This window comes from Ornithorhynchus anatinus, chromosome 2 (assembly GCF_004115215.2).
Source record: "Ornithorhynchus anatinus isolate Pmale09 chromosome 2, mOrnAna1.pri.v4, whole genome shotgun sequence".
In the NCBI taxonomy this organism is placed as follows: domain Eukaryota; kingdom Metazoa; phylum Chordata; class Mammalia; order Monotremata; family Ornithorhynchidae; genus Ornithorhynchus; species Ornithorhynchus anatinus.
Window position 1 is genome coordinate 153,211,103 of NC_041729.1, and position 20,439 is coordinate 153,231,541.

Sequence of the window (20,439 nt, forward strand, 5' to 3'; positions counted from 1 at the left end):
TCATTTTTCTACAAAACCATTCAGTCCATGTTTCTCCATGCCTCAGGCAACTCTAGTGACTGCCAGTCCATCTTAGTTTCAAACAGAAACCCCTTACCATTGGCTTTGAAAGCACTTAATCAAGTTGTCCTCTCCTAACTTATGTCACTGATTTCCTCCTCCAACCCAACATGCCTACTTCGCTCCTCTAACGCCAACCTACACATTATGAATAGATCTTGTTAATCTTACCACTGACCACTTCCCCGCATCCTTCTTTTGACCTGGATCTCACTTCCCCTAAATATTCAACAGACTATCACTCTTCCCACTTTCAAAGTCTTATTAAAATTATACCTCCCCCAAGATGCCTAACCTAGGCCCTCATATCCCCTACTCATTTTCCTCTGCATCACCCTTGCATTTGGATTTGTAACTTTTTAAGCAAGCCACAAAATTTATTTAATGACTGTCTCTCCTTATACTGAAAGCTTCTTATGGGCAGGAAACAGGTCTATCAACTCTCTTTTATTGTACCCTCTCAAGCACTTAGTACAATGTTCTGCATACAGTAAGCATTCAGTTAATAGGATTGATTTATTAAATAACTTGCCCAAGGACATCCAGAAGTGGGCAAGTAGCAATCACTAAATGGTAGTTACTGAGAACTTACTGTGTGCAGAGCAGTCTTCTAAGTGATTAGGAAAGTAAAATAGAAGGGTTTTTTAAATCGTATTTGCTAAGCCAGGCCTCATATTTAGCCCTGGGGGATATACAACCTAAACAGGTTGGATCATCCCCTCCTCATCAACACATTATCCAACCTTGGCTTCACTGACTCCATCCTCTCCTGGATTACCTCTTATCTCTCTGGCCATTTATTCTCGGTCTCCTTTGAGGGCTCCTCCTCCATGTCCCATTCCCTAACTGTAGGGGTTCCTCCAGGGTCACTTCTTGGTCCCCTTCTATTCTCCATCTATACTCACTCCCTTGGTAAACTCATTTGCTCCCACAGCTTCAACTATCATCTCTATGCTGATGATACCCAAATCTATATCTCCTCTGTTCCCTCTCTCCCTCCCTTCAGGCTCGTATCTCCTCCTGCCTTCAGGATATCTCCACCTGGATGTCCACCCTCCACCTAAAACTCAACATGTCCAAGACTGAGCTCCTTATATTCCCTCCCAAATCCTGTCCTTTCCCTGACTTTCCCATCACTGTGGATGGCATTACTATCCTTTCCATCTCAGAAGCCCGCAATCTTAGGGTCATCCTTGACTCTGCTCTCTCATTCTCCCCACACATCCAATCCATCACCAAAACCTGCTGGTCTCACCTTCACAACATCGTCAAGATCCACCTTTTCCTCTCCATCCAAGCCGCTAACACTTACGTACAGTCGCTCATCCTATCCTGACTGGCTTACTGCATCACCATCCTTTCTGATCTCCCATCCTCCTGTCTCTCCCCATTTTAGCCTATACTTCACTCTGCTGCCCGGATTATTTTTCTACAGAAACATTCTGGGTATGTCACCTCCCTCCTCAAAAATCTCCAGTGATTGCCTATCAACCTCCATATCAAGCAAAAACTCCTCACTATTGACTTCAAATCTCTCCATCCCCTTGCCCCTTCTACCTCACTTCCCTTCTCTCCTGCTACATCCCAGTCCTCAGGGAAGAGACAGACTTGTTTTGATGTGTATACATTTATAATTCTATTTATTTATATTGATGCTATTGATGCCTGTTTACTTGTTTTGATCTCTCTCTCCCCTCTTCTATACTATGAGCCCACTGTGGGCAGGGATTGCCTCTCTTTGTTGCTGAATCGTACTTTCCAAGTGCTTAGTACAGTGCTCTGCACACAGTAAGTGCTCAATAAATATGATTGAATGAATGAATGACATAGTACATGGTCCACACAGGGCTCACAATATCAATCCCCATTTTACAGATGAGGTAACTGAGGCACAGAGAAGTTAAGTGACTTGCCCAAGGTCACACAGGGGACAAGTGGCTGAACTGGAATTAGAACTCAGGTCCTTCTGACTCCCAGGTCTGGCCACTCTGCTTCCCTTTTTAGTGTTTGCACAGTCAGCACTCAATAAATAGTTACAACTACTACTACTACTACTTTCTCTCATGCCTTATTTTTTATAATTTACATATGAATGAGTGAGAATTAATCATGGTCCCCAGTCCCCAAGGGGTTCACAATCTAAGCACAAAGGGGCAATAAGGGATTGACAGCTGACACAAAAGGAGAGATGAAACAGCACAAACCCCAAAACAACAGAAGAGTCAAGGACAAACATGAACAGGTTAACAGAAAAAGGATACTGGGCCTAGAGGAGCAGTGGTTGGTCTAAACCATGAAGAGTCAGAAATCTTGCTGCTCCTTTCATGTTTAGCACTTGTCTTTGTCTTTTATATTTTGGTTCATCTTTTCTTATGTGTTTGTCACCCTCTCTTCCCCGATTTATTCTTAGACTTTGAGCCCCTAGGGGCCAGAGACCATGTTTGTGTTTCATCTGCACACTTATTTTCCTAGGCTTAGTCCAGTGCTTTGAATATAAAAGGCAACTATCACCATCATCATTCATTCATTCGTATTTATTAAGCATTTACTGTATGCAGAGCACTGTACTAAGAGCTTGGGAGAGTACAATACAATAATAATAATGATGTTGGTATTCATTAATTGCTTACTATGTGCCAAGCACTGTTCTAAGTGCTGGGGGGGATACAAGGTAATCAGGTTGTCCCGAGTGGGGCTCACAGTCTACATCCTCATTTTACAGATGAGGTCACTGAGGCAAAGAGAAGCTAAGTGACTTGCCCAAGGTCACACAGCTGACAAGAGGCAGAGCCGGGATTAGAACCCATGACCTCTGACTCCCAAGTCTGGGATCTTTACACTGAGCCATGCTGCTTAATGATAAACAGACACATTCCCTGCCTATAATGAGCTTAGTTTACCCTACTACTACTATTAACTATTAGTAGAATTTCAGCGTCCACTAGCCACTTAATACAAAACAGACAAACCAATAGAGAGAGAAACAGTGTAACCCAGTGGAAAGAGCATGAGGCTGCGATTCAGCGGACCTGGATTCTAATCCTGGTTCTGCCACATACTTTCTGTGTGACGGGTGAGTCATTTAACTTCTCTTTGCCTCCATTATCCCATCTGTAAAATGGGGATAAGACTGTGCACCCCATTTGGGACATGCACTGTGTCCAGATTAACTTTGGGCAAGTCACTTAACTTCTCTGTGCCTCAGTTACCCCATCTGTAAAATGGGGATTAAGACTGTGAGCCCCACGTGGGACAACCTGATCACCTTGTATCCTCCCCAGCACTTAGAAGACTGCTTTGCACATAGTAAGGGCTTAACAAATGCCATCATTATTATTATTATTAGCTTGTATCTACTCTAGTGCTTACAAAAGTGCCTGGCACACATAGTAGCACTTAACAAATACCATGAAAAAATACTAATAGTGGTAGTAATAGTGTTGTAGCCATGAAATTCCATTTCTTGATGGAGATCAGTCCATGAGATCATTTTGAGAAGACCTTCAGCATACTCCTTTTTGACTACCTGAAGCACTTTTGAATTGAACCAACACCAGTCCTTTAAAAAAAATGCCTTTTACTTTTTCAGATGGATAGCTACTCTCAGGACAATAGGCTTTGTGGTGATGGAACAAGTCCAGTCTTCTCTCCAGACTTTCCACAAGATTATATAGGGATTTGGAATAATGGGAAAGAATAGAAAGAAAGGGAATCAAAAAGTAATACTACTAACAATGGGGAAAATATTTTATTCAGCCTAACAACAAAAAAAGGAAAGGCCTTTGCATAATTTAAGCAAGTGATTATGCATCTGATTCAGGAGTAATTTAGTCTGTTCTAGAAGCGATTGATTTCCATTTCCACTACTGACTACTGATTGAAAAAGATTCTTCTGGGATTTAGGCAAAAATAATTCCCTCTTGGACATACAGTTAATGAACTAAAATACTCTAGCTGGAAAGCAGTTTAATTTGAAAGAATTACAAATAGCAAGTTACGCATCTGCTTAGAATGTTATACTTCTTTCTCTGTGTCCAGTGTTCATTCATTAGTCAGCTAGACAAGTGATGGAATAAACTTCAAATCAACTAAAAATAAGAAAGAACAAATGATCCCTTCAACGCACTATTAAATGTAATTACTCTCCAACATCCATGACTTCCATGCCCAAACTACTGGCTCATAAAGGGCTTATTTTATCCATTAAAAGCAATGTACTATAAAGTAATATGAACTGCTCTTAGATTTTTCTTTAAATTTGAATTTCTGTAATTAGCTTTCAAGGGGTGGATGCAATTTTGAAACCTCTGGATATGGTACTGGAAGATTTAGTTTATAATTTTCCTGGCTCTCCCAGTTGCCTGCTGTGGGATTTGAGACAAGTCACTAATTTCTCTGTACCTCAGTTTCCTCATCTGTAAAACAGATTCAAATACTTGTTCTCACTCCTTCTTAGACTGTGAGCCTAAGATGTTTTGAAAACCTTGTGTTTTCACAAGTGGGTCAGAGAGAGGGTAGTCTTTGGGCAAAATAAAATTCCCTTTCAGCCCCAGAAGGTTATCCTGTATGAGGAGACAGCAGTGTTACTCAGTTGCGTTTTATGTTTGAGATGCCATTTCTGGGGTTGGAGGAAGAAACTCCTTACCATTGGCTTTAAAAGACTCAATCAACTCACCCCATCCCACCTCAGTTCACTAATCTCCTTCTACACCCCAGCCCACACAACCTGCTCATCTAGAGCCAGCTTATTCATTGTGCCCCGATCTCATCTATCTCACTGCTGACCCCTTTCCCACTTCTTCCCCCTAGCCTGGAACTCCCTCCTTCATATACACCGGACCACTACTCTCTCCCCTTTCAAAGCATTACTAAAGTCACATCTCCTTCAAGAGACCTTCCCTGATTAAATCCTCTTTTTCCCAGCTCACTCACCCTTCTGAATTGTCTATGCACTAGTGTCTGTGACCTTTGGGTATTTCATATTCACTCCACCCTCAACCCTGCAAAACTTATGTACATAGCTTTTAACTATATAGTATAAATTACTTATTTATTCATATTAATGTCTGTCTCTCCTAGACTGTAACACCGTTATGGGCAGGGAATCTGTCTGCTGATATTTTTTGTATTTTACTCTCCCAATAATGTAGTCAGTCAGTCAATCGCATTTATTGAGCGCTTACTGTGTGCAGATCACTGTACTAAGCACTTGAGAGAGTACAATATAACAATAAGCAGACACATTCCCTGTATGCTCTGCAACTATTAAGCTCTCAGTGAACATCTTTGATTGATTGATTGACCATTTAACTTCCCTGCAGGCTCCTGGATAGTCGCTGCCAGTCAGAGCTAACCCAGAGATATGGTGTCCAGGGATGCCTGGCCTGATAGCAAAACCAGCCAGAAATCTGAAACTATGATAATACTATAAAATACGATAATTATCCTTTAAAGAATATGAGCTGATCAAGCTGCCTTTCTTTGGGCCAAGAAGATGTAAGCATGCTATCTAATTTGCTACCAATCAATCAGTGGTAATAATAATGACAGGAATTATTATCATATTCATTAAGCAGTTACTATGAGTCCAACACTGTTCTAAGTACTGGGGTAGATACAAGAAACTTGGATTGGATGTTGTCCCTGTCTGACATGGGGCTCACAGACTAAGAAGGAGTGAGAACAAGTATTGAATCTTCATTTTACAGATGAGGAAACTGAGGCACAGAGAAGTTGAGTGACTTGTTCCAAATCCCACAACAGGCAACTGGGAGAGCCAGTATTAAAATCCAGGCCTCCTGACTCCCAGCCCATGGTCTTTTCACTAGGCCACCCTGATTCTTGTTTATTGAGCGTCTTCTAAGCGCTTCCTTACCAATATACTAAGCCCTTGGGAGTGGGCAACAGTAGCAATGTACAACTTCCCTACCCTCAATAATAATAATAATAATGATGATAATTGTGGTATTTGTTAAGCACTATGTGCCAGGCACTGTACTAAAATATGGGGTGGATACAAGCAAATCAGGTTGGACACAGTCCCTGACCCACATGGGCCTCATAGTCTCAATTCCCATTTTACAAATGAGGTAACTGAGGCCCAGGAAGTGAAGTAACTTGCCCACAGTCACATAGCAGACAACAAGCAGATCTGGAATTGGAACCCATGACTTTCTGACTCCAGGCTATCCATTAGACAATGCTCAAGGATCTTAACATTTAATGGGAGAGGTAGATAGAAAGTATTGCCTTTTCAAAACTGTCCATGCTACCAGAATTCCTGACTCAGGGACTGGGGATGAGGTTCTTGAGAAGGTTACACCATCTTCCTAAGAATTATTCTTAGGGCAAGTTCATTTTGGTGAAAATTGGCTTTGTTTTCCAGGGAGGAATGCCCTTAAGAAGAAAAAGCCCATGGAACTGTGGACTGATTCCACTGTATACCCAAAGCTGTAATGTGGGAAGCAGGAGATTTTCAGTGAAGAATCAAAGTTATTCCTTTACTTGGATTTAGATACAACAACCTAGGCATGGAGGAGGGTGAAGAGACTCCTTGAATACATCATGCTGTCTGAAAAGCTCTCACTCTGTTCTTAGCCAAATATGGGGTACTGGGACATCAATCTAAGCACTTGATAAATGCCATTGATGATGAAAGATCTATACTTCTCAGACTTCCTAGGATAAAAGAAGAGATAAAAAAAGAATACTAAGTCTAAAAATGCATAGAGATCTTTAGTGTAGAGGAATCAAATGACTGGTTCCTAGAAATTTGCTGGGACTTTCTTTTCTTTGATGATCTAAGACTGTGATTAACAAGCGGCACTTGAAGTATCCGCCTATGCTCTTTTCCTGGCAGGAGAGAAACGGGAATGAAGGTTAACTGACATAACCTATGTATGAGTAAATTTTGTTTTGTCTCCTTTTTGGGGGACTTATTCATTGGTTAAGCCACTTCTGTCATATTACTTTCATTTCACTATCAAATATTTCTCTGTGAAGTAAAGGCTTTAGGTGATTCTGTGTTCCTTTCCTAAGCAAATTTTGTACTGCCTGAAGACAAGTTGCAAATTGGGCCAATACTGTGAAAATTCTTCATTATTGTTAAGGTGAAGTATGAAATTGAACTCAATATAGGATGAATTGACTAGCCGGCTGAAACTTGTAAGCTCTCTAGGGCTTAGCTATTTGCTCGGTTGTCTTCACTTGGGGTAAAACCTAGATATTTCCAGTGGGACTGAAAATGAAATTTCTTTTTTCATCTAAAATATTAGACTGCATGTTTTTCACAAATGCATTTTATTTTTAACCATGAGATTAAGGAGAGCATTACTTAAAAGGGTTTCTACAATACTTTATGGATTATGCAAATATACACATTATGCTATTCACACCATATTACTTAGCAACTCACAATTTAGAAGGAGAGCTGAAATGTAGCTAGATGCATAAAATACAGGCCTATGGAAAAATGCTTTAACTGTGAGAGATTGTCACTCCTGTTAGATATGGTTATGGAATCCTTTTTCACGGAGAGTTTTCAGAACAAGATTTATATCCCATAACTATATTAGCACAGTCCTCACCCTGAGACTGTTAGCTCATTGTAGGCAGAGAATGTGTCTGTTTATTGTTCTAGAGTACTCTCCCAAGTGCTTAGTACAGTGCTCTGCACATGGTAGGTGCTCAATAAATACGGTTGAATGAATGAATGGATCAAGGTAGTGAAATACACCACATTAAAAATGAAATCCCTTTCTGCCTTGTAAGGGTTTGCTTTATAAACAGTTTTTGGCACTATTAAAGATAGTGACTGAATGTGGAAAAAAATAAATAAATGAAAACAAAGTAAGCCAAAGTTTGCTCGCATTCTCAATACCCTTTAAAACAACATATAGATGCCCCCAATCTCATCTATCTTGCTGCCAATCCCATTCCCCCATCATTTCCCTAGCCTGGAACTCTCTCCCCCTCCATATACTCCAGACCAAAACTCTCTCCACATTCGAAGCATTACTGAAGTAGCATCTCCTTCAAGAGGTCTTTCCCATTTAAGCCCATTTTCCCCAGCTAGCTCTCCCTTCTGTACCGCCTATGCTCCTTAATCTGTGATGATGCTTGATATTCTCCCCACCCCCAACTCCACAGCACTTATATACATAGCTTTAAATTATATTTAATAAATTATTCATTTATTCAGATTAATGTCTGTCTCCCTCTTTGGATGGTAGGCTTGTTATGAGCCAGGAATGTGCCTGCCATCCCAGTTGTAATGTACTCTCCCAAGCACTTAATACAGTGCTCTGCACATAGTATACGCTCAGTAAATATGATTGATTGATTAATTAAACAACATTCCTGTCTTGCCTCTCACAAAATGGGGTAAGATAGTATAGATTTAGATCTGCTTGAGGGACGAACATCATCATCAGCAGCAGCAGCATTTACTTAGCAACTAATGTGCATAGAACATATTTATGGCATTTGTTAAGCTCTTACTATGTGCCAGACACTGTACTAAGCACTGAGGTAGATTCAAACTAATCAGGTTGGTCACAGTCCACGTCCCACTTGCAGATCATGGTCTTCAATCCCTGTTTTACAGATGAGGCAACTGAGACACAGAGAAGGTGAGAAACTTGCCCAAGGTCACACAGCAGAAGAGGACTGGAGCCACAGTTAGAACATAGGTCCTCTGACTCCCAGGCCCGTGCTCTTTCCATTAGAGCACGCAGCTTTTCATTCATGGCAGAGCATTTTATTGAGAATGTACATTAGGTACATAGGAGGCATTACCCCTTCCCTTTAGAAGCTTACAATCTAATGAGGAAATCAGACAGGTATCAAATACCTGGTAACAGACACCTAATGGGATGTTCAATAAGTGTTTCTACACAGTGGGCACACATCAATCAATGATATTTATTGAGAACTTACTGTGTGCAGAGCACTGTTACTAAGCACTTAGGCGAGTACATGCAATAGAGTTGGTAGACCTGATCTCTGCCCATAGGGAGGTTACATAAATTGCAAACAGAAAAACATAGTTATAACTGGCCAAAACAGAATAAGTGAAAATGAATAAAGGAATGAGTAAGTGCTAAGACTTCTTAATCTGGTCTTTTGGTAATTAACGGATTGACCTGGTCAGTGGAATGAAGATTTGTTGAGGAATGCTTCTTGGTGGAAGGGTTTTTTGGAAAATTGCTCTGAAGGTGGGAGAGGGTCATCAATACGCTCCTACAGCAGGGGTAGGGGAAAAGGCTATGCAGTGGTCAGTGATGACAAAATAGAGCAGGAGCTACAATCAATCAATCAGTGGTATTATTGAGCATTAACTCTATGCAGAACACTGTATTGAATACTTGGGAGAATACGATAACATGGGTAGACATGATCTCTGCCCTCGAGGAGCTTAAAAATCTATGGGGGATTCAGATGATTGAGTTAAAATTAGTTTTAGAAGAAAGAAGCTTGAGAAGTGAAGGGGGCTAGTGGAAAGCAAATAGCACCATGATTATTGCAGCATAGCGTAATTGTACGTAATTGAGCGACATTCATTCATTCAGTCGTATTTATTGAGCACTTACTGTGTGCACAGCACAGTACTAAGTGCTTGGAAAGTACAATTCAGCAACAGATAGAGACAATCCCCACCCCACAACAGGCTCACAATCGAGAAGGGGGAGACAGACAACGAAACAAAACAAATAGGCATCACCATCATCAAAATAGATAAATAGAACCATAGATAAATGCACATCATTAATAAAATAAATGGAGCAATAAATATATACAAATATATACAAGTGCTGTGGGGAAGGGAAAGGTGTAGAGCAGAGGGAGGGGCCGGGGCGATGGGGAGGGGAGGAAGAGCAGAGGAAAAGGGAGGACTCAGTCTGGGAAGGTCTCCTGGAGGCGGTGAGCTCTCAGTAGGACTTTGAAGGGGGAGGAGAGTTAGTTTGGTGGATGTGAGGAGGGAGGGCATTCCAGGACAGAGGTAGGACGTGGACCAGGGGATGACAGAGGGACAGGTGGGAATGAGGCACAGTAGGGAGCTTAGCCACATAGGAACTGAATGTGAGGGCTGGCCGTAGGAGGAGAGAAGGGAGATAAGGTAGGAGGGGGCAAGGTGATGGCGAGCTTTGAAGCCAATAGTGAGCAGTTTTTCCTTCAAGTGAAGGTTGATAGGCAACCAATGGAGGTTTTTGAGGAGAGGAGTGACATGCCCAGAGCTTTTCTGCAGAAAGATAATCTGGGCAGTGGAGTGAAGTATAGACTGAAGCGGGGACAGGAGGATGGGAGATCAGAAAGGACATCGCTTCTAATCCAGGCTCTGCCATTTAATAATAATACTAATAATCATAATAATGATGGCATTTGTTAAGCGCTTACTATGTGCCAAGCACTGTTTTAAGCACTGGAGTAGATACAAGGTAATCAGGTTGTCGCACATGGGTCTTACAGTCTTAATCCCCAGAGAAAGTTAAGTGACTTGCCCAAAGTCACACAGTTGATAATTCAATAGTATTTATTTATTGAGCGCTTACTATGTGCAGAGCACTGTACTAAGCGCTTGGCATGAACAAGTCGGCAACAGAACAGAACAGAATTAAAACCCATGATTTCTGACTCACAAACCTGTGCTTTTTCCACTAAGCCACACTGCTCCTCTTGTCTTGTTTGCTGTGTGACCTTGGACAAGTCACTTACCTTCCCCATGCCTCAGTTACCACATTTGAAAAATGGGGATTAAGACTGTGAAGCCCAGGTGGGATGGAAACTGTGTCTAATCCTATTTGCTTGTACATACCCCAGCGCTTAGTACAGTGTCTGTCACATACTAAGTGCTTAACAAATACCACAATTATTATTATTATCATTATTATTCTCCGTGCCTCAGTTACCTCATCTGAAAATGGTGATTATGATTGTGAGCCCCGTATGGAACATGGACCATATTCAACCTGACATGCTTGTCTCTACCTTGATATTTAGTATATTGCTTGGCCCATCATAAGTGCTCAACAAATACCATTAAAAAATCCAACAAAAAATGAGTATGAAAACTGTGCAGCAGAAGATGGAGGAAAGATGCCTCCTTTGTTAAACCACTGAACAGGAAGACAGACACATAAGTGGCACCAAGTTAGAGCAACCTTGAGGACTGACAGGGAGCCTCCAGAAAACTGAGCCTAGTCACCACTCTATCCCCCTGAAATACCGACTCGCGACAAAAGATTTTCATTTGCAACACATCCTCACTCCACTGACCAGGTCAACCCACTAGTCACCCAGAATCCTGATGTTCATTAATAAGTTCCAGCAACATTTTATGCTGACACCAAAATCGGGGACCTGGCTAATACATCAAAGATGCATGTTTAGAGACATAAATAGAAAACAGATTCAAAAAGGCCAGCACATCTTTCAGAAAACTGACTATGTTTGGTGAGAGTAGCACATCGAACTTCTTAATATCGATTTACTGATTGCCAAGTCAAAGTTCTACAAAGCTACAGTGACATCCCACTGTTTTTAAGATTGAAAGGACTGGACCGCCCCCAGAAGACAGGTTCAGCTTTTTGAGCGGTTTCACCAGCACACCTACAAACTACATTCAACATCTAATGGCAGGAGAGTGATAACGAGGCAGATAGTTTCTGCCCAGGTGATACCCTGTCCAGTGTTAAGAATAACAGTGGCCAATGGCCTGAGCGGTGATGACCCCACTGACGGGAGGGCTCCAGGATCCCGGCCAGTAGTGGGCCCGTGGTGCCTGAAGGGAGGAAGATTCATTAGTTCATCGTAATGAATGAGCACTATACTAAGCACTTGGGATGCTTAGACTCATTCCCTGCCTACAATGAGCTTATAGTCTGGGGGCCTAGGGGAGGATAGGTGAGAGGTTCCAGCTTTTCCAGGCTGCAGGAGGGTGGTCTCAGCAGTAGGAAGGGAGAGGGCTCAGTTCCTCTGAGGTCCTCTATGCAGGCAAGTGGAGTCCATAACTAGGGATTGGTGGGATGGGGGGAGGCAACGCTGGCTTGGGGCCATGGATGGGAATGAAAGTGGTAATGCTAACTACATGGAGATGTCAGGCTGTCCCTGCCACGAGGTGGACATACCCTGCACCCTCCCTTCCCAGATCGGAACACTGGTTCCAGCTTCTGATCACCTCATTTCCACATCCCTGTGTCTTCTGAAATCAAGTGGTGATGGAGCTGAGCCTGATCCTTCCTGGTTGCCTCCCTCCCACCCCTCTTTCCAGACTCAGCTTCCCAGTGGCAGGGGTCCAAAATCCAACCCCCTATACTTTAGAGAAGCAACATGGCCTAGGGGATAGAACACAAGCCTGGGAGACAGAAGGACCTGAATTCTAATCCTGCCTCTGCCACTTGTCTGCTGTGTTATGGGGATTAACTGTGAGCCTCACGTGGGACAACCTGATGACCCTGTATCTCCCCCAGCACTTAGAACAGTGCTCTGCACATAGTAAGCACTTAACAAATACCAACATTACCTTGGGCAATTCATTTCACTTCTCTGGGCCTCAATTACTTCATCTGTAAAATGGGGATTCAGACTATGATTCCCAAGGGGGAAAGGAAAACTGTGTCCAACCCGATTTGCTTTTATCCACCTCGGCACTTATTACAGGGTCTGGCACAAAGTAAGAGCTTAACAAAAGCCTCAATTGTCTGTATTATTATTATCTGGAGTCCAGTGGGGGTCTGGCCTCAGTATCTTGACTCCATTCAGCACTCAAGCCAAGGACACCTGCTGTATGGTGGCAACAGACCCAAGATGGGGGTTGGGGAGGAGAAGGGGAGTTGCCCCTATGTGTCCCTCCAGGAAGAGCAGACTCTGGTGAACACTTTTTGACTGTAGGAGCAGATGCCTGACCTAGTGGACAGAGCATTGGCCTGGGTGTCAGGAGGTAATGGGTTCCAATACTGGCTCTGCCACTTGTCTGCTGTGCAGTCTTGGGAAAGTCACTTCACTTCTCTGTGCCTCAGTTCCCTCATCTGTAAAATGGGATTTAAGACTGTGAGCCCCATGTGGGACAGGGACTATGTCCAACTCAATTATTTTGTATCTACGCCAGTGCTTAGAACTGTGCCTGGAACATAGTAAGCGCTTAACAGACACCATAATTATTATTATTAATATTATTGACAAGCCTGCAATGAATGACAGGCCAAGGAGGATTTGCAGTAGTAATAATAATAATGATTATTATTAATTACTATGCTACTTGTTAAATGCTTACTATGTGCCAAGCACTCTTCTAAGTGCTGGGGTAGAAACAAGCTACACAGGTTGGATGCAGTCCCTGTACTACCTGGGACTCATACTCTTAATCCCCATTTTACAAATGAGGTATCTGAGGCCCAGAGAAGTGAAATGATTTGCCCAAGGTCATACAGCAGACATGAGGCAGAGCCAGGATTAGAATCCAGATCCTTCCGACTCCCAGGCCGGTGCTCTAGGCAGTAAGCCACAATTGGGGAGGGAATATGTAAATGACCAAAGCAATAAATTCCCCTATTTGCAGGCAACCCATGCTCAGTGCCTGGATATGCAGACGTGCTGGGATCTCCTGGGAGGGAATGGGAGTAAAGATGCTTGGGCAGGAATGAACAGCTCTTTGAGGATTTGGGCTCCGCCTCTCCAGGGAGTTGTAGCAGAAAAGAAAGTCCAACAACAAAGTCTTAAAAGACTACTGATTCACTGGCACTGAAACAGTGCTCACATCAAAAGAGCTTCTTGGGGTGAGATATCTATAAACTGTAAACTCCTTGAGGGCAGGAAATGGATCTACAAACTCTTTTGTATTCTCTGCAGCACTTAATACATTTCTCTGAACACAGTAAGCACTCAAAAAATACCATTGATTGATAGACTGAGAACAGTTAGCAAGATACCCTAGCAAATGCTGTGGGATTAATTTACAGTGAGAAGGGGACCTGAAAACAGGGAGGGCAGAAAAATATTTTAGGATGTAGTCAATCACTTGCCTATATGCTATGACGGTGGATTTCTGGGAGACCATCGCAAAAGGCTGACAAGCCTGACCGGCAGCAACTAGGAATGAAGGTGCTTTGTGGAGCTGTGTGAAGGTGATAGGCACGTATGTTAGGCAGATAGTTTCTGCGCGGATGACACTCTGCCTGGTGGAAGGTGGCAGTAACCACAGATCTAAGCTGCGTTGGCCACAGTGCCAGGCGGAATCCACAGAAAAGCAGGGGATAGAGAGGGTCGGGACTCTGATGGCAGCAACAACTGACCTATTTCTGCAGCCGATTGCCAATCCAGCAGTCAGTGACAGGCCACGGTGGGGCTATCTTGGGGAGAGAACATTTAAATGGGAAAAGCAAAACTCAGATTTGCAGATATTTGAACCTGTGAACATAGCAGTGATCCCTTGGGGGAGGGAGAGAGAATAAAGGCATTAGAATTGGCAGTAGAACCAGCATGGGGCTGCTGTAGGAGTGTTTCAAGACCTTGCCTCCCCAGGGAGTGGTAGCAAATTCTGCCAAGAGGAAGGGGAGAGATGGGGTAAATGGACAACTGAACAAAAAACTAACTTTACCCACACATAATGTAGAAGAGAATGCAAACCCTGCATCAGTCTTTTCAGCCTTGTTCACGTGTGTGGATAAGAATCTCACCATCAGTATTCAGCACTCAAAATGAAGAACACGAAGATCTCCTTCACAATCCAATTCTGAGCTAAGGGATGGAGTTACCAGCAACAAGCTCATGATTGTGTTAATAAAGCTATCTCCAGTTTCTATACAACCCATTCATACGTTAATAACTTTTCTTCAAGTTTTTCATTTAATTCTTGCTAAGTTTGTTTTAAAGGGCACTTTCTCCATCTCTTATTGTAAGTATAAAAACATTTAGTTTTTCCTTCTACTTTAGTAAGGATCAGCAAGGATTTTCTTGTTGAGGGTTTCATCGATAAGAGATATCCAGTTGTCCGTATCTGCTATTTTTGCTTTTATTGATCACTATCCAGGCTACAGATTTCTGATTTCTGACCAAAGTTAGACAAGTATTTGAAAGACATGTCTCCATTTCTGACATCTGAAGTGACCTACTGACATTATGATGAAATAACCAGCTCTTACCTGTACATGAGTAATCATCGATTCGGATGTATCCCGTTTTGCAGATGCACATGAAAGATCCTGGAGTGTTCACACACATGGCGTTCTCTCGGCAGTAGTGATGACCTTCAGCACATTCGTCGATGTCTGCAAAGAGACCAGTGTGATCAATGGAGGGGAAGTTGGTGAGTATCCCAAGATTCAGGTAATAACGTCCAACATTTTGTCATCTTTGCAGATCTCCAGACTTTTAGGAGAAAGGGCTTTTGAACAGTGCAGCAATTGTAAATGTGTTTGGAGGTTCTCTTTTAAAATCAGACTCTGATGTGTTCAAAAAACAGAAACAGCATGAGCCTTTTGCAAACAGTTATTGATGGGGTTTTAAAAAATGCATTAGCTTAGATCATTCCTTGCTTCTTTTGAAATTCTGGGACTTATATACCTATGATTGAAACCAACCCATCTCTAAGGTTTTTAAGAACTGTAACCTCAGTCTGCTTGGGAGCAGAAATTTGTCTGTCACTGGCACTTCCATGTATTGCTTTAGTCCTATTATTACTAGCTTTCTATTTAGCAGCATATGGTGAGAAGAAATAAGTTTTCAACAAATACTAGAACTTAAAATGTTTCGCTTAAAATTCTGATAACAACAGGTGGTCTACTGTCAACAGAAATACAGATATAGACAACCCTTGTTATAGGGAGATAAAATGGTTCACATAGAGATGTGCTGTGGCAGAAAATCTGTAAATTGATAAAAACAAGGTTTCGATTTTCAGACAAGCTCTAGTTCCTCTGGTAGCTAGTTTGGAATTCAGAATCAACTAAACAGGAAGGTGTGAGTGGACCAGAAATCCGAGAGCCTGAAAATAATACCATTTCTTCTGATTTTCAAGAGAATTTTGGGGCCTGAAAGGGACTCAACAAAAGTTTCTCTGGATTCCTAGTCCTGTGTTGGGGATATACCTACCCTATCACTAGTCAAAGTGAGCAGTAATATTGTGCCTCCTCCAGAATGGCCATTCTGGAGGATCTATCAGAACTGACCCCAGGATTGAGGTCATTTAGGGGTTCCTGCAGTAGGCTCCTGGTTACTACAGCTAAAAATCAATCAGTCATAGTTATTGAAGATTGTGTGTAGAATGCTCCACTAAGCGCTTTGGAGAATATTCATTCATTAAATAGTATTTATTGAGTGCTATGTGCAGAGCACTGTACTAAGCACTTGGAATGTACAATTTGACAACAGATAGAGACAATCCCTGCCCAATGACGGGCTCACAGTCTAATCAAATATAAAAATATATATAAAAGATATATAAAAAAGAATATAAAAGTAGTGTAGCATAGAGGGAAGTGCACAGACCTAGAAGACTGAGATTCTGGGGTTTAGTTCCGGTTTCTCCAGTTTCTTTGTGACCTTGGGCTAATCACTTAACTTCTCTGTACCTGTTTCCTCATCTGTGAACTGGGGATACAATCCTACTCCCTCCTACTTAGACTGTGAACCTGAGGTGGGACCAGGATCAGGACTGTGTGCAATCTGAATATCTTGTATCTACCCAGGGCTTAGTACAGTGCTTTACACAACTTAGTGCTTAACAAATACCAGAATGATTATCATTATTAATAAAATTAATTCAATCATATTTATTGAGCTTAACTTGTGCAGAGCACTGTACTCAGCTCTTGGAAGAGTACAATATAACAACAAACGGACACATTCCTGCCCATGACAAGCTCTGACTATTATTATTATTATTATCATTATGCAGTACAGTTGATAGTCACTATCCCTGCCCCCAAGGATCTTACGAGCACAGAGCCCGTGATAGGATATTATAAGAAGAGACACAGGCAAGTGTCAGTGCCAAAAAAGAGCTGGGCCATAGTGGCAGTTCTGCCATTTTTATTTACCAGGCAGAGGCAGTATTACTGAAGATTCAGTTCAGGACACTGTCCTAGTACTGCAGGGCCCTTCCCACTATTCCCATAGGTGGGGTAGGGAAGGAAGAATGAGGCCCTGGGGACTGGAGGAGGGAAGGATCCCAGATCAAATGCAAAATGTGGTAAGAACCAAGATTTTAATTATGGCGGTAATAAACCATGTCCCATTTCTCCCATCCCAGGACACAGTACAATATAACTTTTATTTTTTAATTGTCAAAGCAATCAACTGAGAAGCAGCGTGGCCTAATGGATAGAGTTTGATGGAGGCTGGGAGTCAGAAAGACCTAGCTTCTAATCTTGGCTCTGCCATTTGTCTGCTGTCTGACCTTGGGCAAGTCATTTCACTTCTCTGTCCCTCAATTACCTCATCTGTTAAATGGGGAGTAAGACTGTGAGGTCCACATGGGCCAGGGATTGTGTTCATACTGATTAGCCTTTATCCACCCAATGCTCAGAATGGTCCCTAGGTCATAGTAAGCTCTTAACAAATACCATAAAAAGGGCTCTTTTAGGAGTAGAAAACATTAGTATAGCTCATCAATGTCCTGTTGTCTGCTTTAAAACTCTGATTTAACACTTTTACTTATCTTAAACCTCTGGCACTACTTGCCCTTTAGACTGTAAGCTTGTTGTAGGCAGGGAATGTGTCTATTATATTGTTGTGTTGCACTCTCCCAAAGGCTTAGTACAGGGCTCTACACCCAGTAGGTGCTCAATAAATATGATTGATTGATGCAGCAGAAATCTTGAGGGATTTCTGAAAGTAAAAGAGTTTGAGCATTTATCTTAATTTGATCCTATTGGAGAATTCCATTAGCACAGTAATGGACATTAACGGTTTAGTGCCTAGCCAATAAAGTCTTGGACATTAATCAGTACAATAGGATTATGAGTTCCTCCAATATTTCTGTGTACTGGAGAATAATATACACTAATAATAATATTACTGCGGTATTTGTAAAGTGCTTACTATGCTCCGAGCACTGTTCTAAGTGCTGGGGTAGATACAAGGTAGTCAGGTTGTCCCACGTGGAACTGAGGGTATTAATCCCCATTTTACAGATGAGGTAATAGAGGTGCAGAGAAGTTAAGTGGCTTGCCCAAGGTCACACAGCAGACAAGTGGCAGAACCCACATCTTCTGACTTCAAAGCCCATGCTCTTTCCACTGAGCCACATGGCTTTTCTAGTGTGGGTTTAAGTCTGAGGTTTGATTCTTGGTCCACTTTCTGTGAAATACTAGACTACTATTGTAGATGCAGAGATCAATGAACTTAATTCACAAAGAACTAGATAACAGTTCAATGCCACTAAATGCAATGGAGGGTCAGGGAGAAGAATAAGAATGGCATTTTGGGAGTTAACATGCATGGATTTCAGAAACAAGGATTTTGTACAGCTAAGTCATACTCTAGAAGGAAGCAGCATGGCTCAGTGGAAAGAGCCTGGGCTTTGGAGTCAGAGGTCATGGGTTCGACTCCCGGCTCTGCCACTTGTCAGCTGTGTGACTGTAGGCAAGTCACTTAACTTCTCTGTGTCTCAGTTACTTCATCTGTAAAATGGGGATTAACTGTGAGCCTCACGTGGGACAACCTGATTACCCGGTATCTATCCCAGCGCTTAGAACAGTGCTCTGCACATAGTAAGCACTTAACAAATACCAAAATTATTATTTTTATGAGCAAGAATCGGTTATCCAAATGAAACAGCCATACCAAATGTATTTATATATTCAACAGGCACAGTGCTTGACACATAGTAAGCACTTAACAAATACCATCATTAGGAAATGTTGATTGTGTTGAGCCAGGATGCTTTTCTTGAACCATAAAAAGTAGGAGAGGTGGTGAGGATGGCTAGCCTGCTAGGAACTGGAATTATTCATCACGGTGAGCCCGTCATTGGGCAGGGATTGTCTCTAACTGTTGCTGAATTGTACATTCCAAGCACTTAGTACAGTGCTCTGCACATAGTAAGCACTCAATAAATACTATTGAATGAATGAATGAGTAGTGGAAAGAGCACGGTACTGGGAGTCAAGACACAAGTTCTAATCCTTGCTCTGCCTCTTGCCTGTGTATCTTTGAATGAGGTACTTAACTTCTCAGTGCCTCAGCTTCTTCATCTGTAAAATGAGGCCTATCTATTCTTTCTCCCACTAAAACTGTGAGTCAAATGGGGATCAGGGACTGTGTCTGATCAGATTTCCTTGTATATACAAAACAGCATAGTTCTTGGTACAGCAATGCCACAATTATTATTCAGGAATAATAGTCTGCACTATAGGAGAACTCTTAGAAAATGGTGGTGACCCAGCATTTTACCCCTGAGTATTGAACAGGGCTATATGGGCTCCATCTATAGCAGAAGGATTTAGGTCACTATAAGGAAGAATTTTGTAGTAATAACCGTAGTTGTATTTATTGAGAACTTCTAGATTTTTTCTAATGGTACTTGTTAAGCACTTACTATGTGCCAGGCATCCTACTAAGCACTGGGGTAGATAGAAGTTAGGTTGGACACAGTCTATTCCCCACTTGATGCTCACACTCTTAATCCCAATTTTACAAATGAGGTAACTGAGTCACAGAGAAATTAATTGACTTGCCCAAGTGGAGCAGCCAGAATTAGAATGCAGGTTCTTCTGACTCCCAGGCCCATGCTCTATCCACTAAATCATACTGCTTCTCTAAAGCTATGTACTAAGTCCTTGGGAAGTACAAAAGAAAGACAAGATAAATTCCCTGCCCACAAAACGTTTGCATTTTAACAGGGAAGACAGTTTCCTGACCATTATTCGCCATTCAGAAGGGGTTTCTGAGGGAAGTTGTGGAATAACCTTCTCTGGATGTCTTTAAAATTAGATCTATTCCATTAAGATGTTCATGCTCCTTTCCAGTTTTCTGACTGTACGATTCTTGGACTGCTATGCTATGCTCTGCAGTAATTCTGGTACAGATTGGCAATTATTCTAGGATGCTCAGATTTGATGCTTGCACAATGTCTGTCTACTTTCTTCGAGGCCCAGCTTAAACAATTTGTATGGCTGATGAAAATAAATATGCAACTTATTGAACAGAAAGTGCCTCATTGGAGCCATGCTATCGTTAAGGAAAAAATAGATATTCCTTGGTACCTCATTTAAGTGGTACATAAATATTCACTACCCTCTCTCTGAGAATTCCATTTCTCCTGCTAAGTAACAATTTCAGTGCCTTGTATGGTTCAATTCAGTTGGTACGTGCTTAATAATTCTTTGTTGATTGACTGAGTTTTTTGGGTAGGATAAGAAGGACACTATTGTCTGCAAAATC

General features: G+C 41.9%; 1 protein-coding gene across 2 annotated transcripts in view; it reads right to left on the reverse strand.

The window, feature by feature from the left end:
* NELL2 (neural EGFL like 2) overlaps positions 1-20,439 on the reverse strand; it is a 350,325-nt gene that overhangs the window by 128,145 nt on the left and 201,741 nt on the right. For both annotated transcript variants that reach the window (XM_029058252.2, XM_029058251.2), the window contains exon 13: positions 15,198-15,323. In XM_029058252.2, the coding sequence (XP_028914085.1) occupies positions 15,198-15,323 (126 nt within the window). The remainder of the gene's footprint in view (positions 1-15,197; positions 15,324-20,439) is intronic.